This window comes from Sinocyclocheilus rhinocerous, unplaced genomic scaffold, assembly GCF_001515625.1.
Source record: "Sinocyclocheilus rhinocerous isolate Xijiao unplaced genomic scaffold, SAMN03320098_v1.1 scaffold97, whole genome shotgun sequence".
Lineage (NCBI taxonomy): Eukaryota > Metazoa > Chordata > Actinopteri > Cypriniformes > Cyprinidae > Sinocyclocheilus > Sinocyclocheilus rhinocerous.
In genome coordinates this window covers 276,717-295,729 of record NW_015666183.1, presented here as the reverse complement: position 1 = coordinate 295,729, position 19,013 = coordinate 276,717, and the positions used below count along the sequence as shown (strand labels likewise).

At 34.1% G+C, this 19,013-nt stretch overlaps 2 protein-coding genes across 2 annotated transcripts in view; one reads left to right on the top strand and one right to left on the bottom strand.

Moving 5' to 3' along the window:
- Nucleotides 1-165: 165 nt before the first annotated feature.
- Nucleotides 166-1,541, top strand: ppp1r17 (protein phosphatase 1 regulatory subunit 17). Its single transcript, XM_016543335.1, has 4 exons — nt 166-200; nt 981-1,050; nt 1,253-1,375; nt 1,471-1,541. The coding sequence occupies exons 2-4, from the start codon at nt 996-998 to the stop codon at nt 1,539-1,541; spliced, it is 249 nt and encodes an 82-aa protein (XP_016398821.1). The 5' UTR covers nt 166-200; nt 981-995.
- A 1,220-nt stretch (nt 1,542-2,761) lies between these two features.
- The window catches only part of LOC107732053 (calcium/calmodulin-dependent 3',5'-cyclic nucleotide phosphodiesterase 1C-like), a 56,917-nt gene continuing 40,665 nt past the window's right edge, over nt 2,762-19,013 (bottom strand). Inside the window, exons 7-15 of the mRNA XM_016543288.1 lie at nt 18,056-18,156; nt 17,840-17,968; nt 17,128-17,229; nt 16,837-16,957; nt 12,390-12,471; nt 12,183-12,303; nt 11,044-11,216; nt 9,423-9,677; nt 2,762-2,990 (exon numbers count right to left, since the gene is read on the bottom strand). Coding sequence (XP_016398774.1) covers nt 2,827-2,990; nt 9,423-9,677; nt 11,044-11,216; nt 12,183-12,303; nt 12,390-12,471; nt 16,837-16,957; nt 17,128-17,229; nt 17,840-17,968; nt 18,056-18,156 — 1,248 coding nt within the window. The 3' untranslated portion in view covers nt 2,762-2,826. The remainder of the gene's footprint in view (nt 2,991-9,422; nt 9,678-11,043; nt 11,217-12,182; nt 12,304-12,389; nt 12,472-16,836; nt 16,958-17,127; nt 17,230-17,839; nt 17,969-18,055; nt 18,157-19,013) is intronic.

Below are 19,013 nucleotides of genomic sequence, written 5' to 3'. Positions count from 1 at the left end.
TAAAGTGTTGAAGTTGTTTCATTAACCTCGATGACGTGTGTTCATGGAAGCTGGGATGACTGACACATGACAAGGGCCTCTGTCACCAAGACAACAGGCTCTAATGGAGACAGAATTAGAAGAGGCCCCTCCTCCTGAAGTACATAACCCCTGTCTTTGATCTGGCCTGCACTCGCTCTCCGTCTCTCTGCTGCACTGAGGTAAGGCCTCTCTCTCTTTCTTATAATTCACTTATTTAGTTCTTTTCTAGATTGAAAGATAAATACCAAAATATTTCAGCAGATGTTAATTGATTAATAAATAATATTTAAATAGTAAAATGTTTACAGTATATATTGTGTTTTTTTTTTTTTGGAGTATTTAAACATAGGTAATTTTTTTTACCATTTATATATATATATATATATATATATGGGCTATTTTATGATGCCGTATGTTTTAATTGTAGATGGACACATCAAATCTGAAGCAAATGTTATTTGTTACTTATTGAAATATGATTTATATATTTTCGTATATATATTTCAGATACATTTCAGGTAAATGTGTGAATGTAATTTTTTGTAATAATAATATACGTATTTGGTTTGTATGTGAATAAATTAAATATTAAAATTCATCAGATCACAAAAGCCTCAAAATGTTATTTTTGATTGCTGACTGAGCCTCAAATGTAAATTTTGCACATTTTTATTTGCTTTCCAGGAAAAAGTACCTTTTTTTTTTTTTTTGGAAAAATGAATATTAACATGGAATTAAACAAGTTTTTTTTGTAAATTTAATGTGATGCATTTAAGTATTATGCTTTGACATTGCATAATTAACCATAATAATATTAAATTCAGAGCCCAAAGTGAGAAGCTGTTTTGCTTAATTAGTTTGCTACCATTCACACGTTCAGTAACTATGCTTTCCAGTAAATATGACAGAGCCTTTGTCATGTATATGTGTGTGTGTGCTGTTATCTGATACCTGAACAGACTGCTGTGGGGAGCATGTCCACTGATTGCGTGAGGTCACTCTCAGACAAAGCCATGCACGAACATCTCTGTGAGTACCGCAGCCTGCTTTTCACTGCATTTCTGCATGGATATCTGCATGCACAATGTTTTTTAAGGAAAAGCGCTATATAATGACAATAAAAGGGTCAAAATTTGGGTGAACGGCATCCAGCGGGAATAACAAAGGCGACAGTCTGACTGATACACACAGACCAGCTTTGTGAACCTGTCTCTGAAATGTTCTCCTGCAGATGGGAACGCTGAAATGGACAATCAGAAGCACAGCTCCGAGGAACATCAGCATGACAAACCGGGACAGAAGAAACCCCGCAGGAAAGACACTCCCGTACTCAGCAGCCCTCCACTCATACCAGGCAAGATTTTGATTTCTGTCATCCTTTCACTCAATCACCCTCACGTCCTCTCCATCCATCTCTTTGTCTCAGTTCTCTGCGCTTTTCTTTCGCAGGCGTGAGATTGATGAAGACAGAGGCTCGAATGATTCATCAGGAGGATGAGGAGAAGGAGATGAAGAAGTAGATGTCTTTAAAAACATTCAGTTTTCATTCTTGTTAGTGTTATTTTTGATTGTCGTCTGAGCCTTCATTAAATGTAGGTTTTGCAGATATTTTTTGCGTTGTCATTTCGTCATTTGAGTGTAATGCTGTAGAAACACAACTTGCAATGATGCAAAGAACATCTTTTTAAATCCAATATGAACATCGTAGCATAAAGGTTGGAAAAGTGTGAATTTGGTGCATGTGTTTGATTTTTATGTCATATGGAAAACAGAGACGATATTTATCTATATCAACATCAATATCTGCAGAACTACTGAACATACTCAACATAGTATGTACAGGTGTTTCAGTGTGTGATTACGTATGAACAGCAGGTTACATTAACTGGGTACATCTCAAGACCTCAAAATAAAAAATAAATATATATATGTGTGTGTGTATATATATATATATATATATATGTTGCACAATTAATAAGATTTTGCTGCATAATTCTCATTATGATAATTAAAATAAAGTGAAAAAATATCAGATAATTTTTTTAAGCATTCATACTTCACGGTAACATTTATTGTGGTGCCTTAATGTTGACTTACTTGTTTTTGTTTTTAAAATTTGTATTACACTATTTTTTGTATGGGAACAATTAAAAGCATTGTTTAAGGCAATGTGCATCACAACTGAAAATAAGAATGACCAAAAAAATAAATAAAATAAATAAATAAAAAATTTAAATTAAGCACTTATTTAATACACGAGTTTCACAATTTGAGTTGAATTACTGAAATAAATGAACTTTTCCACGACATTCTAATTTATTGAGATGCACCTGTGTATATATATATATATATATATAAACATTGTTTTTAAAGTACTCATATATCATGGAATCATTTGTTGTAGTGTAGCATGTGTTTAATTTATGTTGATTAAAATAATTAAAATGGTATGGGAATACAATTAATACAACAAAGTACTGTATCAGGGCAATAGGCATCACAACTGAAAATAAGAACTACAAAATTCTAATATATATATAATTAATTAAAATGTAAATAAAAAATACAATCTTTTTTATTTTTTACTGTTTTTAATTAATTAATTAATTATTTTATCTATTTATTTATCTTCTGTATACACTACAGTAATAAGAATCTTCAGCAAAACTGCTTAATTGTCAAAGTACTGTCTTCATGCAGAATATAATTTCTTATTTGTTTTTCTTTTGATTTTGGGTTGAAATAGCATCACTCAACTCCATCATCAGTGCAGAACAGACAGAAGTGTGTGTGCTATAGATGGAGTCACCTCCCCTGTCTCAGAGAGATGCTCTGTAGGTGTCTGGCCCTGCTACGGGGGTCTGTGGGTTTGCTGTCCTCTTTCTGCGGGCGGGAGGGCAAGTAGGAGTTGACACAGTAACTGGGTTTCTTACTGTATCTGACCAGGTGGTATTTGCGGCGAGTGGGAGCTGCAAAAAACGGAGCAGATTCTTAACAACCATTCTGTTAATACAGTTTCTGTACATTTTTAAATCATATATATCAAAATGAAGACTCAAACCCGTCATCTGAGCCCTTTGAGTAAAGATTTATTGTCACAAAAGTGCAATTAAGGAGCATCGAAACAAGCATGATCACATGACCACACCTGCCTTATGATTGATTTTTTTTTCTTTTAAAAATAAAAAATAGTGAATGCATCAACAGACATTAAAGTAGAAAAAGTTAAAACAATCTCATGACAAATTATACTTCGGGACGTAATAAAAAAGTAAACAAAACAATGTGTGGATCTCAAAATGTGTTTTACTGCAGTGATGCAGTACACTAGATAGCCAACAGATGGCTGTACAGCACTATATGATTTACGCTGCTAGTGCACTGCTGATCAGAGCATCCTTTCAGTTTACTAATAGAAATTGGTCTGTGTTTGAGTGCTGAAGAAGATACACAGTACATGAGGATTTCAAACCAAAAAAAACTAATAAAAATAGCTTACTTTTGACATCGAGGTTTCCTGGCAAACACGTATATGCACTCAACTGAGCTGAACACATGACAGTTACTACAAAGCAGAACTAAACACACTTATTAAGGCAGAATATCTCACTGTGCCATATTTACTCATCAACTTCAATATTCTATAAATGTACAGCATTTCACCTAAATAATCTCACATTCTGAGCCTAAATGTGCTTGAAAAGGACTACTGAAATTTCAAGATTTGAGAGGCAAGAAATTTCTAAAAACACAGTTATAGTCAAAGAGCTAGTGTGTGTAACTTAGTGTAACTTAGTATGTACTCATTTCATCCAGCAAGGACGTTTCTTAATCAGTATTTGTGTTGTTTTTAATTTCAAAAATATCCAAACATTCTTAAAAAAAGATTTTTCTTCTTTTAATCAATTATTTTAATTATATATATATATATATGTTTAAGAATTATTAGATTTTTTTGCTGAAAAATACTAATTAAGAAAATGATATCTGATATATGAACTCTGTGCTTGTGTAATAGGAGGGGAGGGGCATTGACCAAAATAAAAAACATAACAAAATGATATCATTATTACATCTATAATATTTAGAATGGCACAGTATCAACCAATCAAATGAGTTTTGCAAAATTCAGCTTCACAATCAAAATGATGAAATCACTTCAATGTCTCTTAGATATGAAAACGCTGACATAAGCACAAAAAAAAGAGATGTGTGATGACTCCGAACCGAGTCAGAAGAGGACAACTAAACAGGAAGATGAACACAAATATTCTATTAATGTCAACAGAGAATGATTCACAAGGATTTGTAATTAATAATAGATTTAAGGCAACAATGCTTCCTTCTTTTTTTTTTTATCTTTCTTGCTTTCCAACCAGTGACTCATAAGAAGTATGCATGAATGATGGCTTGCAATGACCTCCAGATAAATAACGTACAGGCATTATAATCATCTTTGGTTGAGGCAGCAGAGACATTTACACTGGATTTTGCTGCCTACTTATAACAGCCTATTTACAAGGAGGCCTTTTTTTTCCTTATTTACTTTTTTTTCTGCATTTTACAATTTATGTATGAAACTGATTTACAGAAAGATTCACATGGACAGGTGCATTATACTTTGAGAAGATGAGCGGCACAGACAGGGACATACGTACATCGCTAGGACAGTGAACTAAAGTGTAATATCAGCACGCAGCACCTGACAGAAGATGCTCGTGCTAAAACATACTTTCTAAACGTTCTATTTCTTCTTTTACCAGATTGAAAAATAAAAATAAGATTCCTTTAAATCTCTGTCATAATTCTCTCAGAGATTGGATTAAGCATGAATAGTACACCTTCCTACAATTAATCTATATTGTTCATTGTTCATTGTTCATACCAAATTTCCCTATAAACGCTTCATAAATAATATAATCATTTATATACATTAAATACAAAAATAGAAGAACTCAAACTATAACCTAATGTCAAAATAATTACATTTACTACACCTTAAGGGTTTGAAGAGCTTACAATGTTTGCAGAGGTTTAATTGGCCCATCAGATTTAGCTCATAATAACACAGAAATCAGACATAATTTGTTATTTAAAAGGGCAACTGTACCTTCATTCATGTTAAACGAATAGTTCACATAAAAAATTAAAATTTGCTCACCCTCAGGCCATCTAAGATGGGTTTTTGTCATCTGAACAGATTTGGAGAAATTTAGCATTACATCACTCGTTCACCTCTGTAGTGAATGGGTGCCGTCAGAATGAGAATTAAATTACAGTTAAAATGCCTTGATGGATTTGATTCTTACAAACATTCGCTTCACAAGATGTTAACTGATGGACTGGAGTCATGTGGATTACTTGTGGATTATTGTAATGTTTTTATCAGCTGTTTGGACTCTCATTCTGACGGCACCCATTCACTGCAGAGGATCCATTGGTGAGCAAGTGATGTAATGCTAAATTTCTCCAAATCTGTTCTGATGAATAAAAAACTCATCTACATCTTAATTGGCCTGAGTGAATTTTCATTTCTGGATGAATTGTTCCTAATATGTATAGTGGGGTTCAAAAATCTGAGGCTAATTTATTATTTTTATAATTTAATGAAAGAAAATGTATTCATTTTAAAAATGTTTAAATTACAATATACTAAATGTATTAATCTGAGTGAAAAGTTGAAAAGTGTACATTAGTAATTACTAATTAAATATTTATTCCTCATTTAACATCATAACACTTGTATTTTGATATATTCATTTTTTTTTCTTCCCCCCAAGAAAACCCCAGATTTTCAATGTGGCCTCAGACTTTTGGACCCCATTGTATAAGCATTCATTTTCTTTGTAATTTCACAATATCCAGCTGACATATATATATATATATATATATAAAAAATATATATTGTGCAAATCACATACGACAAAATCATTCGAATAGTTTGTCAAAGTTACGCCAAATTGTGACAGAACTGAACTATTTGTGAAAAAAATCTTCTATGATCAAAGTGACATTGGCAAGGATACTGGCAAAGGATTATGGGCCGTTAAACTAACGATCAAACCCTCAATAACATACACGGTTCGACATCAAGAAGCTCCTGAAAGCATATGTACAGAAGACACACAATGGAAACTGTACAGTATCAGTATCAACACAGAACAAAAAAAACAGGACGACAGCAACATCAAATGTACGACTAACACAAATAAAAATAAGAGGTAAACAAACAGCAGTTCTGCAGACATTCTTTGGACGTGGTAACGACGGCCTGGTGAAGGTGATCTGGTTGCATGAGCGCTCTGAGGGACTGAAGTTCTTTGAAGCTCTCCGCTCGCTGTCTGTGCAGGTTTGGTGCTTGAGCGGTCGGCAGATGTCGCTTTGTCCCCGAGGGAAGAACATCAGCTGGGGTTGGTCTCCATCGACTCGACACGGGACACATTTCATCTTCATGCATGTGGCTTTGATGACAACAGTTTCCAAAAGCCACCGCGGCACCATGCATGACTTTTTTCTAACGTCCGTTTTGCACCAAAGTCTCAGTTCTCTAATGGTTTTGTGTATCTCTGAACCAAAACCTGGAGTACATCCTTAAAGTCAAGAAAGTATGGGAAAAAAAAAAAAACTCCATCGGATCTGATTTTAAGACGTGAAACGTCCTCAAAACAAAGAAAAGATGAATAATAAAAAATAACCACCAGGTGACAGCATAGTACAGGATTTGGAGTGCTGTTAGTCTGCATCAGGCGCAGATGCAGCGGCTGCACTGTCTGCCAGTGAAGAGGGGGAGATCCCACAGTGACTGTGCTCGTCTTCTGAGTCTGCAGAGGAGAGCAGATATTTGGCACATTTAGAGCTCCTGTTCCACAGCTCTGACTGATGTCTGACAGGGGAATGAGGCGCTAAGACAACTGACATGCCACGTGTTTACAATCAGATGGAGGGAATTGAGCTTAATTTGGATGAACTAACCACATATATGGAAAATCTTTGTAGATGTATATAATACATCTGATCATCTCAGAACAGGTGATTTTGAATGAAACAATTAAGAATGAAAATGTGGTCATGTCAATCCAAACCCATATGATTTTCTTTAGTGGAACACAAAATTTGACAGAATGTCTTGGCTGTTCTTTCATAAAAGTAAACTGAATTGGAAAAGTGAAGAAAAGTGAATTGGGAAGGGGCTGTCAAAGCTCAAAACAAAAAAGCACCAAAGAAGCAATGAGCTCAGTTTAACATCAGTGACTATTGGTCATGTGTTAAATGTCAAACAAAACTATTGTACATAATGTATAAGTCATATGGACTACTTTTCTGGACCTTCTTTTTCAGAGCAAGAGCCCCATTCACTGTATGGACAAAAACGTCTGGGACATTGTACCTGAAAGAAAGTCATACAGGTTTGGAACAACACAAGGCCAAGTAAACAGATTCATTTTTGGGTGAAATGCAGAGGTGAAAGAAAATGCGTTAAGATGTCAAATCAAATCACCATGGGTTTTTCTGCCAATTGTCCTGATGAGAGGAAATGAACCTAAAGTAGCTCTCCTGCTGATAGCGACTGAATCCCATTTTACATACTATCTGTTCTAAATAAGTATGAGCTAGGGAGTGTGTACTAAATCATAATTTACTAATATAAAGTATGCCAAAGGTGACCAGAAAGCAAACTACTTCCAGTAGATTTTAGCGGAATGCATCCTTGAGTGTTTCTTTGGACTGATATGACTCCCAAGATGCTAGTTTTTTCTATATTATGCGAGTGCAGTTTTATGATGTTGCAGTCACTATTGTACACTGTGTCCTAACCAGGTGCAGCACAGTAAAACCACCAATAAAAATTCAGGAAAATCTCTTCCATGCTAATTTTTTATTTTTTTCCCCCCAACCAGTTCTGTGTGAAACCTCATTGGTTAAAACATCAGATTTGCTGTGATTTCTGTTGTGAGTGTGGACAGACTTGTAACTGCAAACTTGGTGGTTAGGACACAGTGCTGCAAATTAGGTTGCTAGTATGCAAATTAGCATTCAGCCGCTATGTGATGCCAACAGCAGTTAAAAGAGATGATGGCGTTACCGTCCGATCTCTTGCTTTCACTGTCGTCACTGTCAGGTGAGTTCAGTTCCTCGTTCCCTGACATTCAGATAAGACACGGGTCACTAACTGAGTCCACTCAGGGCGAACAAACAAACAGACAAACAAATAAAAGAAAAGACGATCGCTTTTCTAACATAAACATCCATCCATTTGGTCTGCTACACTAAACGTTTAACCGTTCTTTCTGAAAAATTGTAAACTTTGTTGTACCCTTTTCTAGCTGTAGTAAAACATGTCTGACAAGAACATAAATGCATATACACCACAGAATTCAGCATACTGCAGCACACAGCGCTTGCAAAACACAATACATTGCAGAGTACAACACTAGTAAGTAGTATACGCTAGTTAGTATGCTTGCTTGAGGACATTAAACGCTATACATTACATGGCACTCTATACACCACACAGCACACTGTAAATTGTAGAGGACAGAATACACTATAGAGCACACTACAAAACACATAAGAATTAGAGTATACTAAAGTATACTAAAAACATTTACGAACAAAGCCACCTTCTTTCCAACATGTAATAGTTTGGCTGCGATAGTGCTTGGTTACAACAAATACAATAGTAAGCGAGAAAAAGTGGTAAAGCAAGAATAGTAGTTTACGGTAGTGAGTGATAGACCTGTATAGACGGGCCCATATTTAGCCATTTTGAAATATTGATTATTAGTATAGTATGATAACTTTGTCATATTCACACTCTACATATTCTGTTCACAAATCTTTTTCTTTTTATTATTTTTTTTAATTCATTTTGAGAAAATATTGTGTAAATTACAATTGCACAGTATTTTAAATTAATTCTGAGGAAATATATATTTTCCAAATTAAATTTATTTTAATATAAGTTATTTAAATTCTGCAATTTCATTACTTTTCTTTGGACATTAAATAAATATATGATGTAATAATAATAAAAACAATAAACAATATTATTACATATTTAAAATATTATTTTTAATAATATTTATGTATTTTTTGGCATCTGCTAACAACCAGCCAGTATATAAATATCATTATTGGCTTTGGCCATTACCACTAGTTTACATCATGTACATTATTTAACATTATATACAGATGTAATGTCAATAATATTAATAATGTTAAAAATATTAAAATAATCAAAACCCATATCGGTCAACCACTAGTTTATATCATGCATAAGGTAAACCAAAGTATCGGTCAGTACAGGTGTTTAGGATTAGAAATAGTTTAGGAAAAGTAATATTGGGATAAAATCAAATAAAAATAAAAAAATCAACAGATTTGAAAACTTTGACGCTCACCGTTGTGCGCTCGCTGGCTGTTGTCCGTGTCACTGCTGGTCTCGGGCTCTTTGGCATCGGACGCTGGTGTTTGAGCCCCATTCCCCCCCCCTGGGTCTTTATTGCCCTCTTCCTCTCTGGGCTGTTGCTCTGTGGGCTCCTCGTTATTGCCTGTAGCTTCTCTATCTGTCTTTGAATCCTTCTCTTGTCTTGTGTCTGTGTCGGTTTCATTATCTTTCTCCTCGGTCTCTTCCTGTTTGGCCTTCTCTTCCAGATCTAACACAGACAAATTCAGTTCATCAATACTGGCACTGTGAAAGTGAGGTCACTTTAAGCATGAAAAAATTACGAATATGGAATATTGCATATGGGATATTCGAATTCTGGATACACTAATTGTTTAAAAGTTTAGGGTTGGTAAGAATTTTTAATGTTTCTGAAAGAAGTTTCTTATGCTTACCAAATACATTAAAGCAGCTATATTGTTAAATATTATTACTATTTAAAATGACTGTTTTCTATTTTTATATATCTTAAAATGTAATTTATTCCTGTGATGCAAAGCTGAATTTTCAGCATCATTACTCCAGTCTTCAGAAATAATAATTTCTGTTTATTGTCAATGTTGAAAGCAGTTGTTCTGCTTAATATTTCCGTGGAAACCATTTTTTTCAGTATTTTTGATGAATAGAATGTTCAAAACAGAAAACTTTCAATTCTATAAATGTCTCTACTGTAAATTTTGATCAATATAATGAGTCATTGGTAACTAAAAGTATTCCTTTCCTTGGAAAAAAAAAAAAAGTCTGTCAGTCTGTGACATTCAGATCCTTTTTTGTTTGAACACTATTTGAATTCACAGGCCAAGTATGAATAGAAATGAATGAAACAGGAAGTCTAATGTGAAGTATTGCCAGAAAACATTTCTTTGAAATGACAAAGCATTCCTCTGAGATCAGCTGTCACATTCTAAGTCAATCCACACATGTACTGTAGTAAATCGTGATTTAATATTACAACATTTTTCATCTACAAAATCTGTGCCAAATGGAGATCTAGATTCAAGTTATGAAGATTTATTTTTAAATCTTTTATTCATATTGAATTCATTTCTATTTCTGAATGAAAGCTAGATTTTCACAGTTTCTGAAGAGACGAGTGCTGCTTGGCCTTGCATAGTAAGGCATTGTAAATGATTGCCAGGGTATTGCTATACAATTGATAAGGTGTTCTATGTGGTTGCTAGGGTGTTCTGTACAGTTGCTACGGCTTTGCTTACTGCCCCAAGTCATTAGAGCTCTTACTCTCATGATTTTCTGGTCTTTAGATATGGCCTGGATCCATTGTCCAACCAGCGCATCACTACTTGATGTATCTTTTATTTATGTTCAGCGTAAGTTACCAAATAGCTAAATATTAATATTTTGGGGGTTTGTTTAAATCCCTAACCCTTAGTACGAGCAACAGTTGCAAGCATTACTAATAGCACATCATCTCGATTTTTATTAAGTGCTGTGTGTACATTAATGAGGAAAAAAAATTAACTTAAATGATTTTAGCAAATGGCTGCAATATAACAAAGAGTGAAAAATTTAAGGGGGTCTGAATACTTTCCGTACCCACTGTATGTTTGCGTTTATACCTTTGGCAGCCTGTGCTTTCCATTTTTCTCTGTTTTTATGCACTTCCTCATTCCAGGTGCTTTTGAAGGTCTTAAAATCGACTGCGTTTACGGAGCAGTCCAGGGAAGTGCCGCCCTCCGAACCAGTGCCTCTCACAGTAGAGCGTTTACCGTCCGACGGGATGTTATTCAGACTGCACAAAAACACACATAGAGTGAGCATTTATTTAGCTTCCAGTAAATGTTTGTCTTTAGATTATATGGAAGTGCATCACTTTTAAGTGTAATGTCATTAGTTGTCAAGCTGATGAAGGATACCAAGAGTTTCCATGACTAGATACAGGATGTGCGTCCAAATACTACATTACTCACCTGACACCCAGGCATGTTTGGTAGTTCACACATAATGACCTCATAAAAGTATATGGTGCAACTAAAGTATTAGGTGATTAAAGGAAAGATTCAAGTTCAAAACAAAAGTTTCCACATATTTGACCAATTCATTTCCATGACTTTTCCAGTTGTTTAAGATAATAATTTAGATTCAGATCAATTTGCTATTTACTCATTCGGATTGATTTGTGAACCACTTTGACTGACAAGAACAGACTTTAATTGAAGTTTTAATTTACACAAGTGCAATGTCTAGTCGATAAATATGTTCAATTTTAGCTTTTCAAAAGTTAGTAAGGTCAAGCTAATAGTCTCTTATGCTCACCACACTCTAAAAAATGCTGGGTTAAATATAACCCAGCGCTGGGTTAAAAAGGGACAAACCCAGATATTGGGTTGTTTTGACCCAGCGGTTGGGTTGTTTTAACCCAGCGCTGGGTTATATTTAACCCAGCATTTTTTAGAGTGCAATGTTGCATTTATTTGATCCAAATACAGTAAAAACAATTGTGAAATGTTACAACTTAAAATAACTGTTTTCTATTGGAATATATTTTAAAATGAAATTTATTCCTGTGATGCAAAGCTGAATTACTCCAGTCTTCAGTGTCACATGATCCTTCAGAAATCATTCTAATATGCTGATTAATTTGTTTCAAAAAAATCTTCATGACCCCAAACTTTTGAACGAGGTCAGTTTTTTGAGAATAGAGCTGTAATATTTTAATAGACTAGCACTGTTGCCACCCATTCATTCGAAATCTCACCTGGAGCGTCTGAATCCAGCCAGGCCGGAGGGTGAGGCTTCTTCGATCAGCGGAGTCACGATTTTCTCAATCATGTCTGTCAGCACAGTGAAGGTGGGTTCCACGATGAAATCAATGAAACCTGTTAGGGAAGTGAAATGAGCATCATAACACACAGACGCGGGAATACCTTATACTATTGATTCACACACAAGCTTGATCACTCACCGATCTGAGACTGGGCCACCATGGTAGACTTGCGATCACATAAAGGAGAGAAAGGAAGTCCAAGCTCTGCCTCCTTATCGCCCTAAAATAAAAAGTAGAAGAGCACCAGCACCAATTAGCATCTTTTCAAGTAAAGATTTCTGATTATTAAACCCCTTAACTGTCACCCCACATTTTTTAAAATAGGCATGAAAGTGCACTATCCAAACTTAAATTGTTGTAATTTATTAACACTTTGGAATACAGACCTAAAGTTGGTCTCTTTTTAAAGAAGAAAGTCAGCAGATTATTGTGGAAAAAGTGGAATAAAAAAAAAAAATTAAGTATCAAAAAGTTATAGAAGTTTAAATGTACTGTAAATAAAATGTACTATATTAATTTTATTTTATTTATTATAAATATTTTACATAACAGGTTTTACTCTAAAATTGGTATAAAATTAAAGCCTTATGTCTAAATAAGTTATGTTCCAAATTTGAAGTTGATATGAAAATTTTTTCACATTTTATTTAGGGCGTCATACCACAAACAGCCACCAGGTGCCATCCAAACTCTATTAAATTTGTTTTAATGCATTTTTCTGTCACAAATGTCTAGATTTCTCTGTCAATATTACTTCTATCTCAAAATAACCACCAAATATGATATGATATGAAATATGCTAATACCTTTCCAATGATATGTTTTTTGACAAGATTATAAAAAGGTTTGATTCTAAAAGACCGTAATGCATTTTGTAATATGACACTTGACACCGCCCGCTAAGGGGGAGGTGACCGCCAAAACATTTTAAAGTACCATTTCCATGGTAACGCAATGTTCGATTTCAAAATGGTTTTCACAGGATGAATCTTGGACTTCTAAGCTTTCAAATGATATATACTTTATGATGATTACTAAAATATTTGATAGAGAAAAAGGACAACAATAAAAAGAGCGCCAAGCGTCCCACAGGTGGGATGGTGACAGTTAAGGGGTTAAAGGGGTCATATCATAGACTGTCATATTGCCTGGTAGTTGTTTCTTTAAACAAGAAAGCAATTTTTTATGACCATTTTCACCTCTAACTCTCTTAAATAGGCTTTTTTGTTGCTGTGTCTTTAAGACATCTATGTAAATGTAGATGTCTGTGTAGAAAATAAATATCTTTAAACACTTTTCACACTCTGTATTTTTTTTTCTTTCTCAAAGTAATGAGTAATTCTCCATTTCTCAATTTATATATTATGCTTAATAGCATTCTGTGATGGAAATGACTGTCTGAAATGACATTTTTAGCATTTCCGGACTTGCCTACATTGTCTTGCTAAAACTAATTTCATAGTTAGCACCACTAGTAAAAAAATAAAAAACTATAAATTTATTTAAAATACATATATTTCATACTAAGTATACATCAAATCCATTAACATATTTATTGACATATCACTTAAGACTTTCTGATATAAAATTATAATTAAACGTTATTTGGAGTATTTCTTTACTGCACAATGCACATTTCTTAATATTATGCCTAAAATGTGTTTAATATCACTATTAACAAGGATTGTATGATCCAGGATTGTAAGGACTGTATAATATCAGTCTTTAAATGCAAGATTTTTAAAGTGTACCTGAAGTATACTTGCAATAGTTCCAATTTAACACAATCAAATATAATTCAGTATATCTTTAGTTGGACCTCAGCACTATTTCCGCACAATTAAAATGCATTAAGCATCAAATTAGTTGTTGCAATTTAGCAGATTTTAAGTATACCAGTTTAGTATACCAAAAGTACAATTGCAGGGTATTTTTATTAAGCACACAAATATGTAAATGTATTTGTAGTATACTTAGCACAAAATAAATATATTTTAAATACATTTTTAGTTTGTATTTACTGTATGTATCCTAAAATTGCCCAATTAAATAATGTTTTCACACTTTTTGTGCATAATTTGTCAAGACTGCAGCTTATTTGGAAATGACACACAACAAAAATATGCAGCTCACAAGTGATATTTACTTATTTCTCATATTTCGTTTTACTAACACAGTTGTCTTTTTTGGTAAATTTACATTTAAAAATCACCAAAAATAAATGATTTTATAATGTGACACTGATACAGTGTAATACCATAATTTTTAACTCTGAACCTCACAGAATGTTTACATACAGTAGTATACTGACTTTTTGTAATATATCGAGAAATTAAATATCTTATGATATGACCTCTTTGTTACTGACCAATCCAGACAAAATAAAGCTTTTGGTTTAGGTTTCAGTTCATTTCACCATAACTGGAATCCCTTGTGTTCAGCTCAGCTGCATTCTCATTATTCTCTGAATCAGTTCATCGCACTTCATTTACAAACATCATAGATAATCCTGAGAAACAATAGCTGTAATTATCTTTGCTATGATTGTCTTTTGGCCGAATAATACAGCTATGACCTCTAAACAACATAGACTCCTATACAAATTACGTTCCTCAGGATGTTTTGCCAATCGTACTTTTCACAGTCACCATTAATTTCCTGCGCAACGCTGAGCGATATTTCATTCCTGACCCTGAAATTGCAATTATAATTTCTGGGGGTGATTTACCGGTAATGAACTGATCATTTATTAGCTTAAACATGTCAATAAATCAAAGATTCAATTTCACTCTTGTAGGAACACCAAGATGGGACCGGTGTGATATCAAATCAGACAATGGGAAGTTAATTGGTTTGGCACTATGAGGAGATACTCATCTCTTCAAAACACACTGTGTTTAGATCAGAATTAGATCCGTTTTCATTTAGCAAGGAAATTGAGCTCTACTTCATTATTTATTCAATCATACAAGAAAGAACATGTCCTGGAAAGCAATTCTGAATGACTTTCTACATCTTCATAGAGATGCAAAAGCTGATGGCATAGAGTGAAGCAGCGGAGATTCAAATGTTGAGGTTAGAATGCGGGAAATGGATGTTTAGAGGAGATTAATGGGATTTTTACAGTGGACGTTACAGGCTTGGAATGCTAAATAAGATTAAGACTCAATTCGAGATTAGATCAGAGTGCTGATGACCACAGAATGGGAATATGGACGATGAAATGAGAGAGCAACAGACCGCGAGAGAGAGAGAGAGAGAGAGAGAGAGAGAGAGAAAACGCTCACTGTATGATTGAAGAACCATAAAAACGTCTACAGGACACTGCTCTCAGCTTCAGACAGCATACCCCCAGGCCATTCACGCCCCGCCTGATGCATATTGCCCACGAAAATAGCAAGAGCTTTCTCAAAACCTCAATCTGTGGTCTGATTGTGAACACAATTTCCGGGAGTCAGGGTGCTCAGGGTTTTTATAGGCCCACTGGGAAACAGAGTTGTGTTTACAAGGTATTGGGCTGCTGCAATGATGAGCACTTCCTAGAAAGAGCTAGGATGGATTTGCAAGGTTTTCGGCGAATGAAATTCAAATCGGAGATTTGTTTGAGGCGCTTATTTGGTAGCTAGTAAACAGGATATTCTCGACGACAACTGTATATTCTATTTTGTTTACATACATTTACTATAGTCTATGTATAAATTATTCAGCATTTATTCTAATCAAATCAGAAAGGAAAAATAAGAAATCATCTCTTTTTTTCATATGGAAGCCTATTTGCAGGATTTTTGCATTTGCACAGTATAGTTTAAAGACAATTAAGGGCATTTTCTCAAATTTGTATTACCTTGATGCAATAAATAAATAAATAATAAAAATCTCATTCTGATAATTTATAAAATAATTTACTTGTTTTTGTTTATTGTTAAAATAAACCTGCATACATGAAGTACAATAAATACTACCATATGTATAAATATTTTACAGTATAGTTTAAATATATTTTACATTTATTTATTTTTGTTCAATATTTTGATAACACTTTACAATAAGGTTCAATTTGTAAACATTAGTTAACAAACGAACAATAAAAAATACTTCTAAAGCATTTATTAATCTCAATGTTAATTTCAACATTTACTAACACATTAAAATCGAAAGTTGTGTCTGTTCATATTATTAAATGTACCTGAGATAGCATGTTCTAACAATGAGTAGTTGTATTTTTATTAACTAACGCTAACAAATAAATAAATACTGTCATAAATATTATTAAATAATTGATTTATTATTAAATAACCTCTTTTATATAAATAACCTTTAATCTTTATTTTATATGTTTTAAACAAACTAACAATCAATTATTATTTTGAAATTCTTAATTTAAAATAATAATCACAATACATTTTATGGTCTTAAAAATAGGCTTTTTTTTGCTTACTTCAGGCAAAATACAGAATTTCATATTTCTTTCTTTTGAGTTTATGAAATATGAAGTATGACCCAGAAACAGCTTTGATGAGATTTAGGTGCTTCTATAATTATAAGAAGACTTAATGCTGCTACTGAAATGTCTCGGGACACTGACCTGTCTGAAGAACTCCTCCAGCAGTGAGGTGGTCCAGCGGTGGTGCATGTTCCAGTTTTTGGCAGGGTGGCTGATGTCAGCGGTGTGCAGTAACAGGGATAAGGCCTTAGGTTTATCGATCCTGCAGAGGACAGAGATGTTCAGCCCCTCAGAGCTGTTATAATCACTCTGTCCAACCTCTCATTATGTGGATATGAATATCTGTAGATGCAGAAATGTTTTTGCGTGAACAGTGTGTGATTAGCTAAAGCCCCTCCTCCTGGTTACCCTGATGTGTGCGACCGCACTTACGCTTCAGGCTGCTGGAGGAAGTTCTTCATGGCCTTAATCTGCTGGAAGTGACAGGACATGTCAGTGGCCAGGACCATCTCGACCACCAGAGCCCGCAATTCTCTGAGAGAAAGAGACGTTTTCAGTATTGACTTTAAAACAGGTTACATTCAGTAAAGAACTAGAAAATAAGTTAATTGTGCATAAGTTCTCCTATGCTGTTTTAGTTTCTAACCTAAAACTAAGATTACTTTTTGAGCTAATATGTGACCCTGGACCACAAAACCAGTCTTAAGTTGTTGGGGTATATTTGTAGCAATAGCCAAAAATACATTGTATGGGTCAAAATTATTGATTTTTCCTTTATGCCAAAAATCATTAGGATATTAAGTAAAGATCATGTTCCATGAAGATATTTTGTAAATTTCCTACTGTAAATATATTAAAACTTAATTTTTGATTAGTAATATGCATTGCTAAGAACTTCATTTGGACAACTTTAAAGGCGATTTTCTCAATATTTTGATTTTTTTGCACCCTCAGATTCCAGATTATCAAATAGTTGTATCTCGGCCAAATATTGTCCTATCATAACAAACCATACATCAATGGAAAGCTTATTTATTCAGCTTTCATATGATCTATAAATCTCAATTTCGAAAAATTAACCCTTATGACTGGTTTTGTGGTCCAGGTTCACATATGAGTTTGAGGTTTGCAACACGTTTCTAACCTCCAGTCATCTTTCGACAAATTGTAGAGGATGTTCATTTCATCATCTTCCTGCAGGAGGCGATATGCAGCGCTAACATGGTGGTTCTCCTGTACGGCACGGTCATTGTATAGTATGGCTGTGTCGGATCTGTAAAAAACATTAGTTCTGTTAAAGGCCATTGATGTATTCGGGTTTGCTGAACTGAATGATAATGGGGTTTAATAGCAATAGTACCTGGCCTGTATGTGGAAGTTGTTTGTGGTGCCAGTATGTTCGTAATCGTGCACAGCAGCAGCGAATAGCATAGCGAAGATCTCCAACTCGGTTAACCAGTGCTGGAAGAAGTGAGATAACAAGAGGAAATCCCATTTTTACTGAAGTGTTTTGATACAGTCAGTTAATTCTTTTGGGTATATTGCTGTTATAATGTCCATTGGGCCAACAAGTGAAATAAATTCTCTATCTGCTAATGCTGTAAATTATACAGGACAGTATCTGAGACTGATTCAAACAAGTAGCTCATCTTTTTGAACTATTCATTGAAAGATCCGAGTCATAGGAGTAGGAATCAGACTCTACTGCTCATCCTGTATAGGCTATATCCGATTCACCAAAACGAACCGGCTCTAAAGAGTCATTTGTTCAGAAATCAGACTACTGGTCACCCAGTATATATCTGATTCACTAAAAAGAGCTGACTACTAAGAATATCAGACTACACTGATCAGCCTGGATATTTTTCATTCACTAAAGAGCTGGTTCAAGAGAGTGATTCATTCAAGAATCAGACTACACTGGTTACCCTGCAATTTATTTGATTCACTAAAAAGAACCGACTCAAAAGAGTCATTTGTTCATCTATTAAACTACACTAGCTGTGTATGTTTGTTTTAACATGCAGACTGAGGAAAACAATAGATGGAAATTTCAGATGAACAGAAGCAAAAATGTGCTAAAACAATCACTCCAAACACCATTCATGTTCAATGAAAAACACTTCCTTATCAGAAAATGTAAAGCCCCATTACGTATTCTTTAATAAATAATATCATTCTGCTAAACTGAAGATAAGCATGAAGGAAATGAAATTATATTAGTTCATTATTCTTCGGCACATTTATTCTTCTGTGCATAACATTATCTTACATTAACACTAAATCACCAAAGTGCCAGAATGACAAAAATAAATCAT

What these genes read in the sequence shown, in the direction of transcription:
- ppp1r17 (XM_016543335.1), top strand. Translation starts at nt 996, where the DNA reads ATGTCCACTGATTGCGTGAGGTCACTCTCAGACAAAGCCATGCACGAA. An exon ending in AGCCATGCACGAACATCTCT is followed by an intron (nt 1,051 to 1,252) that starts GTGAGTACCGCA and finishes GTTCTCCTGCAG; the next exon opens with ATGGGAACGCTGAAATGGAC. An exon ending in CAGCCCTCCACTCATACCAG is followed by an intron (nt 1,376 to 1,470) that starts GCAAGATTTTGA and finishes TTTCTTTCGCAG; the next exon opens with GCGTGAGATTGATGAAGACA.